This window comes from Anarhichas minor, unplaced genomic scaffold (assembly GCF_050575085.1).
Source record: "Anarhichas minor isolate MPS153535 unplaced genomic scaffold, ASM5057508v1 ptg000024l, whole genome shotgun sequence".
Lineage (NCBI taxonomy): Eukaryota > Metazoa > Chordata > Actinopteri > Perciformes > Anarhichadidae > Anarhichas > Anarhichas minor.
Genome location: NW_027466470.1, coordinates 7168102 through 7188539, shown reverse-complemented (window position 1 = coordinate 7188539; position 20438 = coordinate 7168102). Strand labels below are relative to the sequence as shown.

Sequence of the window (20438 nt, the reverse complement as noted above, 5' to 3'; positions counted from 1 at the left end):
GTCACAATGAGCGACACCTTTCTTATTACACATAGTCCTGTGATGTTTTGTAAATATATTAATTAATTATATTAATTATTGTCCAAAGACAATTACACAAAATCCAAAGTATATTTATTCCTCACATCTGCTGTTTGTTAACCATGAATTTGGCTGAAAGGCAAAATATCCCTCATGCAATAACTGTTACTCTTTTTAATTGGAGTTTCCACGCCTCGCTCACTTGTTGCATGCTCATTAGTTTTGTTTTAGACTGCGGAAATATTTGCTCCAAATTCCCCTTTGAGCTTTTCTGTGGAATTAACAAAACTCAACACAGCTCTCAGACGTTAACTGTTTCATCCATTACTTCATGTCTCTTTAAAGCAGTTCATCCCCTGCACCTTTTTATCTCTTCAGTTCAGGACGGGACGCTTTGATCAGTTACACAAAACCTAACACGAGGCCACATCGTGAGCTGGTTATATGGACCTGCTGCTGCACCTTGAAGATAATAAATCTCCTTAGAACTCAACTGTGTAACATCAGATCAACAACAAATTTCATTTTAAGTTCAACCAGTGTGAAACACTTTTTTTTTTGTGATTTACATTCGTTCAGATTGCGTGCATGTAGCCTCTGGCCCTTTTTTTTTGTTGTCAACTGTTTTACGTTTAAGTAAACCGCGGGAGAACATTTCTCCCTGCAGTGTTATAGGAACCAGGTGTTGAAGGTGTCAACGAGGCTGCGGACTGAGCTGAAGCGCTAGCTGGTTTTGATTATTATCCACTGAGGACCCTATTTTCTGGGTCACAGAATGCAAAGAGGGCACATTTTTGAGGGCGATGGGGCACCAGTGAAGAGATGGGGACAGAGGAACCCTTTCACCCCAAGTAGCCCCTCACATTCCAGGAGTGGAGATGCTAAACAGCTACCTACTGGGAGGAATGTTTCCTTTGACTAAAGATACAGATCTAAGAATAGCTGGTGTTCATTTATACATGACAGACTGAAGTTACCAATCACCTAAAAAGAATGGCTCAGCTATTATGGGTTGGTTGCTTATATACAGTAGCTTATGTGTCAAAAGGATGCAGCTCTGCTCTCATGAGGTCAACACATGGCTCATGTCCAACAGGTTCACCATAATAATCCCACTCTGACTAATTCCCTCATCAATCAAATGCCAGAAACACTGTGCTGTAAAGTGCTGTGATGACACGCCTTCTCTGCATGTAAGGATTAAAAGGGGCAGATGTCCCCAAAATCAAGAAACAGACATTTGTCCATATGATGACGTGTATCAAATACAGACATGTTTCCTCAGTGTAAACATGTCTGACATGACTAAGCAACCTCTTGTGCAAAACAAACCTCTCCGGATTAACAGACATCAAAGACTGTAATCGGATGAAGCTGGAGTGGAAGGAGCACAAATAGATCTGGTCAGGTCCACACAAACTTCCCGCCGACTGTCCACGCAGAGCTCTTTGTTTATTCCTGCCGGTGGAGAAGCACCTTCAGTCATCTGCTGGTGAGTTCCTCTGTTGTGATGGTCACTTTGGGCCTTTTCTGCTCCTTTTGGGATTAGTCATCATAACCGTGTAGTTTGTATTTAACTTGAGTCGATTATTTTATTAGAATCATGTTTTGTTTTTAATAAGATGTTATTATAATGAATGTTAGTTTGATAAATTAATGTTATCATCGTTTGAAGTGCTCGTCGTGTTTTCTTGCTACTTTAAAGACATGTTTTGGATTAATATTGTCATGGTTACTGCAACATCAGTCTCATCAATTTGTGCTACTTTACATTTATTTACAATTCATAATTATACATTCATGATTAGATTATATGACTGTTGTCCGTTAGAAACAACAGCTTGATTTGTTGAGAGCAGGATAAAATAGAGCTGATTGTACCAGCAGCTTAAACCCTTAACGACATCAGACAGTACATCCGCATTTACTGTAAATCCCTGCTGGATGCCAATCTGTGTAACTCCTCGTGTGGCTGAACTGGGGCAGGTGAGTTGAGCTTGTTTACTGGTTACTAAATGAACATGTGAACACGACATGATATCAGCTTCTGTGACTTGATGGAGCCTGACGGTGCAGATAGTCCAGACAGAAACACAGTTTGTCAAGTTTTCAAGCAATGCAAACAATCAGATTAAGAACAAACTAAATGCTCTAGTCTAAATATTCTCTCACATTACGCCACAGATGTCTGATTTAAAGTTCAAAATCAGATGGAATAATAACTTTTATGTAACACTGGTATTACTGCAGGATTACTAAATGTATCATAAAATGAAGTCATTATCTGACATGCACTAGTTTCTTATGTCTAAACAGATGTGTAGCACCACCTAGTGGCAAACCTACTTAAGACCATGTACAGAATTGATGTCTATTTACGCTCAAGCTCAAATCCTATTAGCTTTCTGGAGCAGACTAGAAAGCACCTGTTGCTTTTGTTTCCTCGGTTTGTGTATGTGTCGTCATCATCATCATCGCTTGTCGTTTTTTTTAACGTTCCAAAAGCTCTGAGCTCAAGAATGAAGCTGCTGCTCGGTTTGGTTGTTCTGGTGGCGACGCTGGGGGTCCTTTATTCTGCCCCAGAGGACCAACCCACTGGCGTCTCCGAGGACACCTTAACACGTGAGTCAGCACAGAGGAACCTAAATGTGTCTTTGCTTATCTTTGAGGGAATGTGGGATGTTATGCATGAGTTTAAAGTAACTTTTTATCAGCAGTCCCTCAGCAAATGTCTCTAAAATGCAACCAGTGTCAACATGTGACACTATTTCTCTCTCTTGAAGTTTGTGTCATCTGATACAAACAGTAAATACAGATGTTTTGCAGCTGTTTTGATAGTTTTTGTCAACTTAAGTGTTCATTAAAACATCTCACCCAGGTTATTTTTCTCCCTCCATCTCTCAGAGCTGTCTCTGGATGGTGAGAAACTGGTGGATGAGGAGGTGAGGAGAGCTCTGTATGGGGTGAAGCAGATGAGGGAGGTGATGTGGAGGAACGAGCAGAAGCATGAACACCTCATGAAGTCCCTCCGACACAGCAGTGACAAGAAGAAGGCAAGACCAACACGAAACTTTCCCTGAAGAAAGAAAGGCAGACAGAAAGCAAAGCAAGTTCATGAAACATGTTTCCCTCTCTGCCACCAGGAGGCAGACCAACTGGCTCAGGAGGTGACTGAGAAGCTGGAGGAGGCGGAGGAGCAGTGCAAAGACTCCCTGCAGTCTGAGTGGGTGGAGTGCAGACCCTGTCTGGAGGACGCCTGTAAGACCTTCTACACCTCCACCTGCCGCAGAGGATTTGGCATTTTCCAAGCCAAGGTATGAAAACTACAGCTCGGACTTTTGTGCTCTTACCTCCAAACTCTTTGCAGCCACATATAATACAATTGTGTGGCTGCCAACTGAAAGATAAAAACACCTGTATGCATTTGTGATGAATGACAGCAGCACAATTTTGTATTGCAAACATGTATTTTCCTTTAGACCAGTCGTTCCACAACCTTTTTTTGCTTGTGGTCCCTTCAAATGTCGTATATATGAACCCCAGTAATCATCTTGTGACCCCCAGGTTGTCAACCACACACCCTACACAATATTAAAATAAACTCACCTCGTATACTTCTCATACTGCAGGTGGATAACTTTTTCCGCAGAGTGTCCAGGCGCTTTGGCCCCCGGGAGCCTCGCACAGATGCGGGGGACATCCTGGTGAATCAGGGCCCCGACGACACCGACACCGAGGTTGACCGCATCGAGGACTCCTTCAACCGCCTGACCGGCAGGGTCGGCCTGCTGGTGAGCCGCAGCGTGGCCCTGGTCTCCAGGATGCGCAGCAGGCTGGACGAAGTCCTCCAGAGAGCCTTCCTGAACGACAGCGACGTCCTGACGGAGGAGGCCGACGCCACCGATCTCTCCGACGCCGGACGGGACTCGGGCTTCCTGCAGGGTGCGGGACTGGAGGAGGTGCTGGACTCCTTCTTTGACTTCGGCAAGAGCGTGGTGGAGGAGTTTGGAGCTGTGGTGACCCAGGCGTTTGATGACATCCACGTGGCAGTGGAGGAAAAGAAGAAGAAAGGTAGTGGGAAGCGGCGGCGAGTTGACGCCAGCGAGGCCCAAATATGTCTAATCGACCAATCGATTGTCGACTAATCGGTAGTTTTGGTCTTAGTTGACTAAGATTTATAATTCCAGCTGCTGCCATTATTGGGTTGAATGCAAACCTGCAAAGTATTTGGCTTCAGTGGCACATGGTGGAGGACTACTGGGTTAGAGTTTCGAGGTGCTAACTTTTCATATTTCAAAAGCAGTATACTACAGAGATGCGATTCAGTGCGTGTCACTAATATTTAGATTTAACAACAAACATCTTCACACAATGCAAATCAATAAAGACCACAAATCTAACTGCTGAACATCTTTCTGTTTGGTGTAGTGAGGGAAAGTTTCCCGCGTTTCCTGCAGAACAGGAAGTTGTGCAGAGACCTTCGCAAGCAGACGTCAGAGTGCTGGCAGCTGCAGAGCCAGTGTGAGGCCTGCCAGGGGCCTCTGCTCACAGGTGAAGCACCACCTCCATCACAGCTGTGTTTGACCTCAGCACCTCCTCTGACCGCTCCTCCTCCTCTTGTCTCCAGAGTGCCCCAGTGTTCGGGAGCTGCACGTGGAGCTGGACGAGGTTTCCCAGCTGCTGGATGTGTCCAAGGAGCAGTACAACGAGATCTTGTCTATTGTCTGGCGCCACACTGACGAAACGGTCAACTGGCTGAGCAGCATGGCGACTGAATTCAGCTGGGTGGCTCAGAATGTGATCAACAGCAGCATTCCTGAAAACATCTTCCGCATCACCACGGTGAGAAGGAAATGAATTAAAAGGCAGAATAACAATATGATTGAGACGGTGAAATAAAGTCTTCAGGGAGTCACCAGTTACAGATGATAAATTATTAAAATGTACACATAATAAACAAATATAAAATAAACAAACAGTCAAGGTGGAGAGAAACATCTTTTAGATAAGTGTGGAAAACGTTTAGTCAACATCTAACATTGGAGACTGATGTTTGGTTGGTGTAACAGGTGACCTCTTCCACTCTCCAGGTGGCGCCAAAGAGCCACGACGAACAGAACGCATCAGAGACCGAGACCAGAGTGGAGGTCAACATCCTGAACTCTCCCCCACTTCTCCTCTCTGTTCCTGGGGAGCTGGAGCTGCGGGACCCCGCCTTCATCCAGTATGTGGCTCAGGAGGCTCTGAACAAGTACAAGGAGATGTTCAGGTGAGAACATTAATGAGCTTCACTGTGACATCCATCATCTCTCTCCAATCTCTTGTCCTTCTACTGTAGATGGGGGGGGGGGGGGGGGGGGGGGGGGGGAAGGCCCAAGTTGTCATTAGATCCAGAGCTTCATGCAAAAGTGCTCAATTTTTCTGGGTTTTGGTTGCCATGTTCTAATATTTACCGTGATACCCTCTTTCTTTACAGGGACGAGGATGAATAAACCCACTGTCTCCTCTTCTAAACTTCTACCAGCACTTCCTTTGTGTAAAAAAAAACTAGCTCGTCGTCCTGTATAGTCGGCATAATCTTGTTGAAATGTAAACACACAACAATTGAACGACAGCAATCAGTGCTATTTATTAAATGAAAAAAATAAGAAAATGTACATCATACCTGTTGTCAAATAGTGTACATAAATAAAAACAAATAGAAGACGGGTGAAATGCAGATGTGTTCTACAAGAGTCTTGAGTGAATTACAAATGTCTTTCTCGGCTTCTTGGTGGTCGAGTTTTGTACCACGAAACGTCGCTTCTCAAGAACAAGAGAGTTCAAGGAAACCTTTGAGTAAAACTTTTATTTTTTTCTGTACAAAATCATATTAGTTACCAGTCTCAGTTATTTCATTATCATCTCCCCACTTGTTCAAGTCCCATCTTTAGGAACAATCACATATTAGGTTCTTGTGAGTGACGCACAGAAAGAAAAGAAAAAAGTTCACATCTTTGTCCGATCTTTAAGCTCACTTATTGAATGACAATAAGAAGATGCCTTTACATCTCCTCGGATTCCTCATCTCATTACTGCTGGACAGACAGTTAAAGTACCTCGAAGAACTTGTTATTGGACTCGTATATTCTCAACACCTAGAAAAGCTCTAAATCCCTGACGTGACCACAGTGTGCGCAACGCGTTTGTTTCGTCTCTACAACTGGGAATCGAGGTAAGAAAACCATAAAGGGGAACTCGTCACAGGCAAATACCACTTCACACTTTCCGTTCTGTAAAAGATCACTGGTTGATTTTGCAGAGTTGCATTTACAAATTAAAATCATTTTTGTTGTCGTTGTTGCTTTGGAATAAACATCGACGGTGCATTAAGTCATAGTTTGGTGGGATTTTACTGAGAAGAACAGAACAAATATACAACAGCTGTGTCTATGATTTGCACGATGATTTCTAGACCATCCACCAGGCTCTGCTACGTTAAACTGTGTGGATGTGCGCGACAGAAGGAGAAATACGTTACAGCATTCAGAAATGTGCACCAAACAAAAAGACAAGATGCTAATTTCTTTTTCACAGCTGAAATGTCAAAACATTTATAAAATGTTAAACAGGAAAAATGCTTCCGCATGTGTAGATTATCAAAATACCTCTTTATGATTTCAAGGCCCTGTTTAAATTTAAAAATAAAAAGGATATAAAATCGACGTGATTTGCCATTCAAGTGACCGTATTAAACATAATCTGTAAGGTGTTTAACACGGTCTTCACATGTTCTCATTCATCCACCTGATCACACGTGCTGAAAATACATCTTTCTGCTCATACTTTATGTACATCGATCTCTCAGTACATTCGTCCATCCATGAAGTAGCCGTTTACTTCACCTCACACCTTCTCCATCAAAGCTTTGCAGACGCATCGGCGCATACTTGACAATTCAACCCCAGTCGTTGGTCGCTTCAAAAACATAACCTATCGACCTACATTTTCAAACCAAACTCGCACTTACAAAAGATCTTGACTCCAATATCAGAGAACTGTGTGTAAAATAAAACAAAAAGGGGGGAATTGGAAGAGAAAGGGGAAATGTATCATCTAAAAAAGTTTAAAAAAAAAATCTGTAAGAAGCCATTTGATTTTAAATTAGAAGACGATCCCTCTTATTTTCATCACAGTGTTGTGGCCAGTTCATATGAATTATTCTGATTAGCAGGGTTCCCAGAGTTTAACACACCAGCACCAATCTGCACAGTTGGACACTCCCCCACATATTTGTCCCCGGGGTATAAAGGGGACAACCCTCTACTTCAGAAGACATTGTCTTCCCGCTCTAGCAGACATACCAGTGTGGTCGTGGACTAGATTCTGGCATTAAAACCTCTTTCTCTGAAGCCTCATCAAGGCCTTTGCCCATGTTGAAGTTCTCTGTTGTCCCCAAGCATTGTTCTCCACTGATGTTCCTCCGTATGATGTCAGAGCCCCCCCCCCCCCCAACCCCCATATCCCCCAGACTAGAGGTTGTCTCCTGGCTGGTACAGTGGCTCCGTGGCTGTGAAGTAGTCTTCCAAAAACGACTGGATGTATTCGAAGGTCGGTCTTTCGTCTGGCTCCTTCTTCCAGCAGTGCCTCATCATCTCATGGAGGGACTCGGGGCACCCCTGGGGGCAGGGCATGCGGTAACCTCGTTCTACCTGCTCAAGTACCTCTCGATTCACCATACCTGGAAGAAACACAGAGAAATGTGGTTTAAAAAAAGACTGCAGGTGGATTGCCTTTTAATCCAAAATAATACACAATTTGAGTCATTCATCCACCGTCTTGCTCAAATAGACCTCCACATGTCGACGGGAAGAGTTGAGCCCTATAATGCAAGTCATTTAACCTCCATACATGCTTGGTTTCATAACTAATACATGTATAGTTTGTTCTTAAGTCTTGTTTTGTAGCTCTTATTTTGTCATTCTCTTTAAAAATGAAGGTACCTTATTTTGAAAGGACCGTAGTCGCAGGCAACTAACGGATGAAAAATAGTGAGGCAACGACCTGATTTCTTTGGTGCGAGTTGCCTAGTCCCTGAGAAAAGCAAATAAAAAGTTTTGTGGTCAAAAAAAGTAGTGCAAGTTCTGATTAGGAGGCAGCCCAGTTTGAAGCCTGCAGCCAATGATGGCATCATGCTGCTGACAGGAGGTGAAAGTTCCCCCGCAAACCACTGTGTTAAAGGAAAAAGATGACGAAAAATGTAACAACACTTACAGGGCACAAACATCGTTAGTAGTTTGAAGAAATAAAATGTAATTATAAATGTAAGTTGTGCCAGTGTAAGATACTCTAGAGATCACATACGATTTGGAAATAAAACAGTGCTGCTTCTGCCCTCCTCCTCCCCTACTAGAGCACCAGAGTCGTGGATTCCTTCCCAAGACAGGAAGACAGCGGTCCTGAACCCTGTGACACGGCGCTGAAACAGCTCCATGGGGAGCTCGACTGTAGCTAAAAGAGGTTATGACACAGAGTTGGTGGTATGGTCACAACCCCCCCACCCCCCAGAAGGAAAGACCCAGAGCAACTGCTGAGACCAGGATATGGTGGCGGTGGTATTTCGGATGCTGAGGTGTTAGTGCGATTTATGTCTGGGATCTGAAACCGTCAGCTCTAATAACAGGCCGGTCTTATCTACACACATATACACACAGACTGAAATAGAAGTAAAGATGATGTGTTCACGTGGTCTTGGTATACCTGCATCACACCGCTTCTACGTTTTAAAAGAAGAGAATAGAAATAAAGCTCCCCAAAAAGACTGCAGCACAGCAGGACAAGAGCCACAAATTACCGGTGAGTCATACTACAATTTTAAGAAGGGGAAAAAAGGCTCTGAGGTGAATAATTAGACCGAAAGGTTTGCACTGAAACCAAAAAAAGAAAAGGGCCCCGGGAGCCAGATGGCCCTCTACAAGAGATGGTGGTTAAGTCTGCCATATGGCACGCTCTGTAATCAGTGCCAGGCAAACGCAGTCATCAGCAGACACGATGCAGTACTGCTCTCCACCAGCAGGGGGCAGAAACGAGGAGGCAGACAGCATCGTGTGTGAGAGAGTAAGAGGTTCTTTCCCATGCAGGGACATCTGCGTCGACTCATATCATAGCTATATATAGTTATATATTCTCATCTATAAGTGTGAGAAGAAGACTATTAAAAGCTTCAGATGATGATGATGATGGTGAGCACTGAGCAGCATGAAGGAAAATATGAAACGTATTCAAGATAATGAACTTTAAAACCAGCAACTTTCAAAAACCTCAGGAAAAGGCAGCTTCTCATTTAAACTGAAAAGGACCAAATGAAGACACACTTCTGATAAGTCCACATCTGTGCTGTCTCAATGTTACCTGGGTATGGTACTCGGCCCTTGGTCACCAGTTCAGTCAGTAGTATACCAAACGACCAGACGTCTGATTTGATAGTGAAGCGGCCGTACAGAGCAGCTTCAGGGGCCGTCCACTTGATGGGAAATTTAGCACCTGAAAAAAAGAAGTAAAACAAAGTCAGGCAGGAGGAATAACTAATATGTTTAGGGTGGCAACTTACCATTATTTTCATCATTGATTGATCTGCAACTAATTGATTAATAGTTTAGTCTTTGAAATAGAGAAAAAAAAAGACAACCTGATCTCATGAGAAGGCGTATATATTTAAAGGAAACCATTTAAACGACATTCTGCGTGTCATGACAGCAGATTTTAGGCTTTTCTTGTGTCATTCGTTAGGTTTAGGCAAAAAGTTGGGTTTAAAAAAAACATAATGGTTGGGCATAAAATAAGTACGTAAACAAAGTGAAACCTAAACAACGAAACATAAGTACAAAAAACACGTCTACCATTCACACACACACACACACATACACACACACATACACGCACCTTGTCTGGCGGTGTACTCGTTGTCCTCGATGAGCCGAGCCAGGCCAAAGTCGGCGATCTTGCACACCAAGTTATCAGCCACCAGGATGTTGGCAGCTCTCAGGTCCCTGTGGATGTAGTTCATCCTCTCGATGAAGGCCATGCCGTCTGCGATCTGAGACAGTAAGGGAGGGGAGAGGGAGGGGGGAGGGAGGGGAGAGGGAGGGTCGGCGTAAAGAAAATAGCATCAGGACGCAACAAAAGCAAACAGTCAAGGACAAAACATTTGAGAATTTTGCAAATTAAAAGATTGAGATCAAATATTACTTTTCAATAATAAGAATTAAAAGGGGTTAGAGTGAGTTGCCATCTTAGGAAATACACATTTCATTGTTTGAGACCCAGATATGCAGGCAGAAATATTGTTAAAAGAAAAAGATTATTTGGATTTACAACATCAAATCGGACAAATCTTTAACACAACTATCTCCTCACACTGGCCGTCAACTCCCTCAGAGGCGTCTCGAGGTTTCAACTCGCCTCCGTCTAATCCTCAAGCATTTTCCACTCTGACGAGTGAGGAGACGAGGGAGCCTGGGAGCGTGGAGGGGCGAATTAAGAGCAGATCAGGGTAGGTGACTGAACCAGCGTGCTTAAGTGGCCTCTGATGAGCTGTGTTTAAGTGCTACAGCGGCAGTTAAGTGTTGGAGAACGAGGGGCGGCATCTACAGAGGAGGAGGGTTGAGATGTCTGGTGGGGTATTAAATAAATATGACAGCCAGAAGGAGAGCAAAGTGTTATTCACAGGGTCTGAATATTCACACTCTGGCTGGGAGGTTGCCAACATGGAGCTCTCTTTGTTTATTGCTGATGCAGGTCAGGGGGCAACGGGAGTTTCTGTGCTTGTGTTTTGTATTCAGACGCTGTGTTTCGATCCTACCTGTGCAGCCATGTCCACCAGCTGGGGCAGCTTCAGATATTTACCGTCTCCCTCCTTCAGAAAGTCCAGTAAACTACCTGTCAAGAGTTCAGAGGAGTGGAGCCGAATCAATACATCTGTCTGAGCGTTGCACAAACGCAACACAGAAATAAATAAAGGATCAGATGAGACGAGAGTTCAGCATCAGAAAACGCTCAAATAACCAAAAACACTCGAAGGCAACATGACCGCAAAGGTCTTCTTCAGTAAGTTCTGTTCAGTTTTATGTTCGTCTTTGACTTTACTTATAAACAGACTCATAATCAGAGTTACAATCAATGAAATACTTATTGAGGTTAGAGATTCTTTATACATGAATGCCCTGTGAAGCACTTGCAACATGTTTCAGTTTCCATCATTGTTTTTATAAACCTATCAACTTGTTCGCATGCATCTCTTCCAAGTGTGTCCGTTATGACTGGTGCTTATTCTTCTCTTCTGGTTGGTGAGTTTGACCTCTCCTTACCTTTGCCCATGAATTCAGTTACAATGTAGATGGGCTCCTCCGACACCACGGCGTAGAGAGGCACCAGTTTGTCGTGTCGCAGTTTCTTCATGATCTGAGCCTCCTGCAGGAAGGCCTCAGGAGACATGGTGCCTGGCTTCAGGGTCTTGATAGCTACCTTGGTAGTGCCGTTCCATGTGCCTTAAAAAAAACAAAAAACACACACACGCATCAGGAAAACAAAATGATAACTCGTGTTTGAAACAAACACAAACCAATGTTGCATTTGTGCATCCTGCAAAGTATAATTAACCTAATGCTTTTCCAATGTATTAAGTGACACGCAGTGTACTACTAAAACCCCGAAGGTACATTAAAGACTTTTTGACCCCTTTTAAGTGATTGAAAAGTCAATCCTAAAAATCACGCCAGTGATCTCTGGCAGTGTTCCCATGTGTGAAGAGCAGCTCAGGAGAGAAAGAACACGACAGCTAAAATAATCAGGCACTTCCTGGTCGAGAGCCACTTACTCACGCCCTGCTTGCTTACAATGAGCTGAGGCATGAGATCTACTGTTTCCGTCATAAGGCTGACCTTCATGCATGAGTCACACTGAACAAACAACACACACACAAGCTGGAGGACAAAGTAGAGCAGCGATATTATCTGATAGTAATAATATGAGGTGGTGAGAACACAATGGAGGTCAACTAGCATAAGCAAACGTAACACATTTAAGAGAAACGTAATGTTGAACAAACACGGGAGCGAGGACGGGATTTTCATTAAGAAGTTGTAGCCGAGTAGAAAAACCATCAAGAACAAAACGGAGCAGGCAGAGACGGAGAGACGGAGAGACGGAGAGACGGAGAGACGGAGAGACGGATTGCACAGCGGAGGCTTGCAGGTCGAGGCTTGCTGCAGGCCAGGAAGTAATGAAAGACCGAGTGATGAAAGAAGAGAGCCGTGTTCACTGAAAGGCTCCGTCTCACATGCAGGCCGGAGAACTGAAGCGTAGGAGGTGACCTGTGATTACTGCGCTGTGTGCGTGTGTGTGTGTGTGTGTGTGTGTGTAAACATACAGCAACTTCAGTATGTGGGCCAGTGAGTGAACTTTAAAGCTAGAATGAATCATTTTATAAACTAACTCAGTTTACATTCACTGCTTTTGTTTTACATGAAAGTTACATCAGTTATGAATAATGTACAGCGGATGCTTTGTCTCTGCATGTGAGCCCTAATGGCCGTGTGAGTATATGTGCATGCAGTTGTTCGTATTCTTTACTAATTCATGATGTATGGGGTCAGATCCGTTTCAATATTGATGAATGCACTCAGAAAAGTATTTTCAATGCACACAAAAGATAAGATTCCCAAATTGTTGTTGCATTTATATACAAACCTGCATTTACAAAGTGCTCGTCATGTGCGAACTTCACTGCATTTGTGTGTGTGGGGTTTTTCAACAGGGGATTATCTGTAGCCAATCAGATGTCTCCTCAGGTAGGGGACGGGATGGAAAGTGGACATAATGAAACTGGGTCTGTGTGCCATTTTGTTTGTACGGTATGTATTGAAAAAGGTGAAGAAAAAAAAAACTTGAACAACAAAAGTAAAGACGATTGATAGAACATGGGTTCGGTGGCCTCATTCGTCGTTCACAAACCACTTCACAAGACAATATGCACGCGTGTTTGAAACGCATGCCGCGTGTGCTTTAGTACAGTGAACGTCACGGTCTCTTACCCATCCAGACTTCTCCGAAGCAGCCCTGGCCAAGTTTGATTTCCAGTCGAAGTGAGTCTCGCGGGATTTCCCAGGCATCCCTAGCTAGTCCCTGAGTCTGAGGCTTCACCGTGGGGCACACGGCCGTCAGCTTGTAGCACAGACCATCCGCATGTTCTGGACAGGAACGGACGAGTGAAGACACACCGGAGGGGAAAAAACAGAAAACAGAAAGAGCTTTGAGTTGTAGCTTGTTAGGGATCAGCCTGTTCAACTAAAACTAAATCATTGCCGACTACATACACACAACTGTAGCAGTAAGCACAGCCACGCTAAATCTGATCAGAGCGAGCGGTAAATATCTTTTAGCAGTCTTGGCCCGTCATCTCCTCAGTCACTCCTCACAGAATAATCCTTTTTTTTTTTTTTAAGTGCTTCATTCCAGAAATAATCAAATCTTATGGTAATTTCACCATAATGACATGAACCATGTTGAACTCAATTTAATTTCAATTTCAGTAAGAAAGCAAAAAAAGATCAAGAGGTTGTTGAGCGCTTAATGCAGCCGACAGCAGCAGCACTAACTATCTTGTAAGAAATGTAGCGTTGGTATTCTGGGCACAGAAAATGGAGATACAACGAGAAACCGAACCAGTCTGTGATATTTAAACCACTGAAGAGGTATGACTTCTCAGTTATTGTTGACTGGAGCCAAAGGGCTACACTTAAAGCAATATAAAGGAGTCATAAAGAGCACTGCAGTTCGTGTATTACATGAATTATATGGGAGAGTGCAGGGCAGGGTCAACAACACAAAACCTAAGATCCAGTGTTCTGCTTCTGGGAGTTTAAATGCGTTCTTGTAAAATCACCCAGATGCTTTCTTGTGACAGTCTGCATTTTTTTTTTTCAAGTCACAGCTGCCTCCCTGTCGACATTCAGGAGATTACAGCAGGCTTAAGACATTTTGTATTCATGCCTCTTTTGCCTTAAGTCTCACATGGTTTTGCTTTTTTGGGACATTGTGGTGATTGAGACCGTGTCAGTGAACGGCCTCAGAATCTCCACAGAAAAACAGATTCAATACATATCCTAGCTGATCTGCCGCTGAATTGTGCATTTTCTACTGAGAGCACTGAATTCGTTGGCTTAAATACTTAAATAAAATGACTGCAATAGACATTGTTTGTCCAGAAAACAGACTCCATGAGTCTAGAAAGAAAAAAAGAACAGCTGTCCAGTTGTAAACAACAATTTGTCTAAATGCTAAGTGACGGGCTGTATACCTGTGTAGTGTTTCACCAGCTTCTGCAGCACCTCAAACTGGGCCCGGGTGGTGATGTAATAACCACCGCTGTCCAGCTTTCGGATCTTGTAGTGTTTGACGTTGTCTCCCTTCACCTCGTCCCAGTCCCGGATAGACAGAGAGTAGGCACCTTTAAGAGCCACGGAGAGCAAGTTAGACTGTGCTTCTTAGGAGCAGAAAGTCTCAAGTCTGCGATACACATCAGGCTTTTATTATACACAACAACAACAACAACAACAACAACAGGTGAATATAAAACACATTTACTTAAAGTGTATTTTTCTCCTTGTAAATTAACATACAGCTGCAATAAAAGCTTGGACAAGCATAAATAGGGGAAGCTTTCATCACTTGCCTAATACATCCAAACTGCAGCATTTTAATTACAGTCTTGCTTTCAAGAATGAAATCCTCTTACCTTTGGTCGTCTCACTCTCTCTTGCCAAGAAAGTGCCCCGCTGGTTCCCTGGAAGCAATAAGAGCCGCTCAGCGTCTTTGCGGCCCATTTTACCAAAGTACCATCTGCACAAAGAGAGACAGATAGTGAGACAGTCAGACAGTGAGACAGTGAGACAGTCAGACAGTCAGAGAGACAGTCAGTCAGAGAGACAGTCAAGAAGAGAGACAGTCAGGAAGAGAGACAGTCAGGAAGAGAGACAGTCAAGAAGAGAGACAGTCAAGAAGAGAGACAGTCAAGAAGAGAGACAGTCAAGAAGAGAGACAGTCAAGAAGAGAGACAGTCAGGTAGAGAGACAGTCAGGTAGAGAGACAGTCAGGTAGAGAGACAGTCAGGTAGAGAGACAGTCAGGTAGTGAGACAGTCAGGTAGTGAGACAGTCAGGTAGTGAGACAGTCAGGTAGTGAGACAGTCAGGTAGTGAGACAGTCAGGTAGTGAGACAGTCAGGTAGTGAGACAGTCAGGTAGTGAGACACATGAGGAGCTTTCAAAGTGATCTACTGCACAACTAGGATTTTCTTATTCATGCAATATGAATATGGCACAAGATGTTTTATATGAATCATATAAATCCGGTCTGTAAAATCATCAAGTTCAACATCAGAAACAGATGAACAGGAAAATAAAATGCGTTTGACGTTGGTCAGTTAACATTAAACGTCATCTTTACATGGTTCATTTGTGGTTACCTTCAAAGTCTGACTGGGGCTTAAATTAAATAGCTTAAAATCTAATTTAAGTCGAAATTATTTAGACCATGAAACTATAATTATAGCTTGTTATTAACTTTGCTCCAAGCAACATGTCTTTAGCTGGTTCCATTACATATAAGGGCTACTATTATTGAATAAATAAGTAAAACATGAGCTGTGAATCTGAAATCTAGCTTTTCTTCTTCTTCTTTTAAAGACTAAGTTAAGAGGGAATCAAATATCCTGAACTCTGTTGATCCCTTGCATTCACTCTTTCAGACTAAAGGAAAAGTTAGCTGGCTGGTTGCCACAGGTTTTTTTTTTTTTTTATGAGTCAGCTCATGAGCAGTGCCTTAAAGTTTCTGTCACACCGGATGAACAACAATGGGAACGTCCTCGACTCTCAGCGATACAGAGATGCATTGTTTACACTCTGTGCGTGTTGGTGCATGATGGGCGAGTCACAAAGCGTGACCGCCCAGCCGCATCAGGTCCTCCCAATCAGAGGAGATCTAACCGAGCCGGGTGGTTAACGCCAGAGGAATGTGAAGGAGAAACATAAAAGTGAAACAACGTTGGAGGATGACGGAGACAGAGAGAGAGTTAGAAAGAGGTAATGAGCTCTCACTCTTCAGCCTGTATGGAGTCGGCTGGAGCCACGTAGTTACTGGGGATGTAACCTTTGTGTCCGGTGTTGATGGAGCGAGCCTCCCACCAGTCGCCTTCCCTGAACAGAGAAGAAAATTAGAAATCAGAAACTCACAAAAGCATTGGTTGAAGAACACACCTACTCATAAGACTGCAGGTACGAGAGAAAAGGAACAAGGTCACAACACGCGTCATTCAACCACGTCATCACATTGTGGGTTTTTAAACCACGTCGAGCTGTGGAGGAGGAGATATTCAGATGCTTCAAGGAAAAAGTACCAACAGCACGATGTGATACAAGTCCTGCATTACAAACCCTACCCTCAGTAAAAGAACAAAAGTATCAAAATATGGCCCTTGATTGACATTATGTCTCAACTTAACAGATTGTGAATACAGACGAATCAACGCATCTCTGATCTTTGGGCTCTATGATCTTTGGAAGCCTGTCATGTGTGCTTTAATATTAAATGTTAATCTGAAGGTTTCTAGTGACTACAGCCGTCTGAGACACGCAGCAAATTAAAAAGTCCAATATTTCCTTCTGAAATGTAGCGGAAAATGGAAATACATCACTAAAGTACTTCAAAGTTGTACTCTACTACAGTTCTTGAATAAATGTGCTTAGTTACTTGGCAACACTTTCTATGACGGCCGAGTCTATAATGTATCATAAACATACTTATGATGCGTTATAAACAGTGTATTGAACTGTATAATCATATTTATACGCACTAATAAATATTCATTGTGCTTTATTACAGTTATAAAGCATTTTATATGGTACAGTGTAAAAATAAAATGGCTGACTTTTACATGTGCTTAATGTACTGTGATATCTGCTCTATTTCCACACTTTCTGAAACACTAGGCGAAAAGAAAAAAAGCTAAACCATATAGAAGACTATAGAAACAAAATACTGCATTCATAAGATCAGCACATCTGGCCACAGTTTCTGGTGTTTTTATCAGCAGAAGCTTGAATTCGAGGAGGAGGAACTGAGGTGTAGGGAAAATCTGTCTGCTGGCATTTTTGTAAAAACCGAGCAAATGCATCCTCTGCGTCCTCTGCGTCCTCTGCGTCCTCCTCCTCCTCCTCCTCCTCCTCCCACCTCTTCTCTGACAGCAGATGGTATTCTCATCACTGCAAACTCAACGTGCTCACGGACAGCGGCTGAAGACGTGATTTGTGGAGAATTTGGAGCTCTGCCCATTTTCCCACCTGGGAGCAAGACGATGCTGCTGCAGTAAGTCGTAGGAGGAGAGAGCAATTTCCCTTTTCATTATAACTTATTGTTATTAAATGTATTCTGTTCTAGAGATAAAGTGCACAATATACCTATTGTATTGTATATTAGGGATCAGGCTCCCACAAATAACGATTAGAAAATGAGCAATGAAAATAAAAACTGATTCCATAATAACCCAGTGAGTTTGAACTTCAGGCATATTATCAATGCATTGTTGGTGTCTTTGAATACAAATTCTGTAAATGTTGATACTATATTCATCCATTGTATTATGTGCATTGCTTGTATTCTAATAAATGAGGGTAGAGCGGTATGTTTTACATTCTAACCCTAAACTAGAGGAATGATCTACGGCGGGAGGAAAGCGATGGTGACTTTAACAGATGGCCCATTAGAGGAACCCATTAACCCAGACAGATTTCTGCCCCGATATCAGACCTGAATACTATGAGGGATAGCACACACACACACACACACACACACACACACACACACACACACACACACACACACACACACACACACACACACACACACACACACACACACACACACACACACACACACACACACACACACACACACACACACACACACACACACACACACACACACACACACACACACACACACACACACACACACACAGCAGGAGTCCGTCCGTGTAAAAGCAAATAGACTCACGTGTTGTTGATAATCTGGAAGCGGTCCCCTTTTTTGAACGACAGATCATCCGACGTCCTCGCTTCGTAGTCGTACAGCGCCACGAAAAAAGTCACACCACCTGAAAGCACGAGAAACTGAGCGTTGGAGGTGTGCACACGTACGATAGTTAGTTAATCCCACAGAGACCAAAAGAAAATGTCCCGATTCCTTTAATCCAGTCTCGTTTGATCTTGAAATGTTGCACTATGAAAACACAGCCAACAACATTTGACCGTCAAATAAAGACGACAACATTTGAATTAGCTTCCCTTCTTACTTTTATAATATTTCTTACTTGAGCTAAGCAAACAAACTGATGAACAATGATGATAATAACTAACTATTTTTTACTTTAATGTCGCACATCCTGCAACTCGGAGCCTGGACTAACAATACAACCATCTCTCTTAACTTTAATACATTCAAAGAACACATGAGGGGATAAGAGGATATTCCTTTCACATTTGCCAAAACTCTGTGGCCTCCCTTCAAGTCAGTGAACCAAACGGACTAATCTCTCATATATAATGGAAAGAGTAGATTTGTTTGTAGTCTGAAGTGACGGAGTGCAGAGAGACAACAGGACTCTGAAATGTTTATCTTGAGGAGGAATTAGATCTACAGCAGCCCTTCAGGCCAGATTATCCTCCTTGAGAGAGCGAGACAGGGACTGAGGGATATGTGTGTGTGTGTGTGTGTGTGTGCGCGCGCTTTAGGAGGAAACATTATTCTTTGTTGTGTACATTTACTGCATAATTTAACCATCCAATCTACATCTGCATTAAGCACCTGAAATTGCACGAGATAACGCTTGATGCTTGATGCCACCAAGAGTCATTTAATGTACCAACAAATCCATAATAAAAAAAAGTCATTCTGATTACAAGTATTGCTGCAAATGAAAATGTGTGCTCGACTTTAATCCACGGCATGCAATTGTTTTCTTTGGCTCCGGAGACGCCACGCCCGCTGCACCGCCTCCCATATAAGAGACCTATTTGGAGTTTCTCGTTGGCCGACTCGTCTCAAATGTCTAATTTGCATAACATCTGCTGCTCATAACGTCCCGCGCATAACAAATGTTCAGCAGAGTTTATGCTAAAGTTGTACACTGATTTACACGTAATGGAAACAGAATGAAAAATGTTATGAGGATTGCAAATTAGTTTACTTTCATTTTGTCTTCTGTTATAAAACAGCTTTTACATCTGTTTCTTGGGCTTGGGGACCCAAAGTTATCTGAATTTATTTAAATAATTAAGGACATTTAATTCAAGTTGAGAAACTTTCAAAGCCTTTTTTTTCTTTTAAATCACATATGCATGTTTCCTTTGTCTCCCACTGAAACCTTAAATGCTCTCCACAGACTGACCTGGGATGACGCCGGGGAAGGGACTGCTCACAGCCACCGAGGTGAAGGAGGTGGACGCTCCGCCGAACGGCGTCATGATTGAAGACGCCCCGCCAAAGGGCGTGAGGGAGGCAGCGTGACTGTTGTAGCTGTTGTTGTGTGTCTTCATGGCGGGCGAGTGACCCATCAGGGTGGGGTCCGGCCCGTAGTGGCCCAGGTGGGCGTTGATCGGCGTGGCGTTGGAGTTGTCGGGGCGGTACTTTAGCGCCGGGCCCTTGTCCTCTTTACTCCTGACGCAACCCATCGTCAAGCCTGCAGGGAGGAGAAGGAAAAGAAGGAGATTTGAGTTTGATCTTCAAATTAGAGTTTGAGTTTAATCTTCATTTAAACATCGACGAAGCCATCTTAGAAACTTGCAACACAAGTTCTGGGTTATGGATTGTGATGAACTTGTACAAAACGTCTCTGGATGTGGTGAGATACACATTTAAGACCAACTACAAACTATGAATGTCGTATTAATCTGCCAGAAAAACACAATATTTGTGAATTTAGGTACAATCTGAATATACAAATGCAAAAGATGCCGTTTGTAAAGGTGGCTAAAGCTTGGGACAGAATTATTGAAACCTGTGTCTTAAAAAGAATAGACATCCCACACTGTGTCCACCAACATGCACAGATGTATTTAGTCCTGATCAATGACTTCAACATGTAGACTGATAGAGCCGTCTGTCACTAGGTAGCCGACAAAATCCTGTAACAACACGTGAAATCCTGTTACTTTATGTTCCTGAACCAACACGCAGTCAGATATCCACCGACATTTGGCATGAAAATGAAAAACAATGGAGTACGTTTACATGAGATGGTGTAAGAGGGGAATGAAGACCAAACTTTTTTTACCGTTTGTCCTCAGTTCTCTCAGTTTTGTTAAAATCCTTATTCATTATTGTTATG

At 43.0% G+C, this 20438-nt stretch overlaps 2 protein-coding genes across 2 annotated transcripts; one reads left to right on the top strand and one right to left on the bottom strand.

Moving 5' to 3' along the window:
- The first annotated feature begins 2540 nt into the window (after positions 1-2540).
- Positions 2541-5513, top strand: clul1 (clusterin-like 1 (retinal)). The gene is made up of 8 exons (XM_076097281.1): positions 2541-2643; positions 2926-3074; positions 3165-3335; positions 3651-4092; positions 4450-4572; positions 4649-4863; positions 5112-5290; positions 5498-5513. Exons 1-8 carry the CDS (start codon positions 2541-2543, stop codon positions 5511-5513), a joined length of 1398 nt encoding a protein of 465 aa, XP_075953396.1.
- Positions 5514-7532: 2019 nt separating this feature from the next.
- Positions 7533-19782, bottom strand: yes1 (YES proto-oncogene 1, Src family tyrosine kinase). Its single transcript, XM_076097771.1, has 11 exons — positions 19500-19782; positions 18107-18206; positions 16153-16251; positions 14795-14898; positions 14357-14506; positions 13092-13247; positions 11367-11546; positions 10862-10938; positions 9943-10096; positions 9412-9543; positions 7533-7741 (listed from the first exon to the last, which is right to left on the bottom strand). Exons 1-11 carry the CDS (start codon positions 19780-19782, stop codon positions 7533-7535), a joined length of 1644 nt encoding a protein of 547 aa, XP_075953886.1.
- Between the last annotated feature and the right edge of the window lie 656 nt (positions 19783-20438).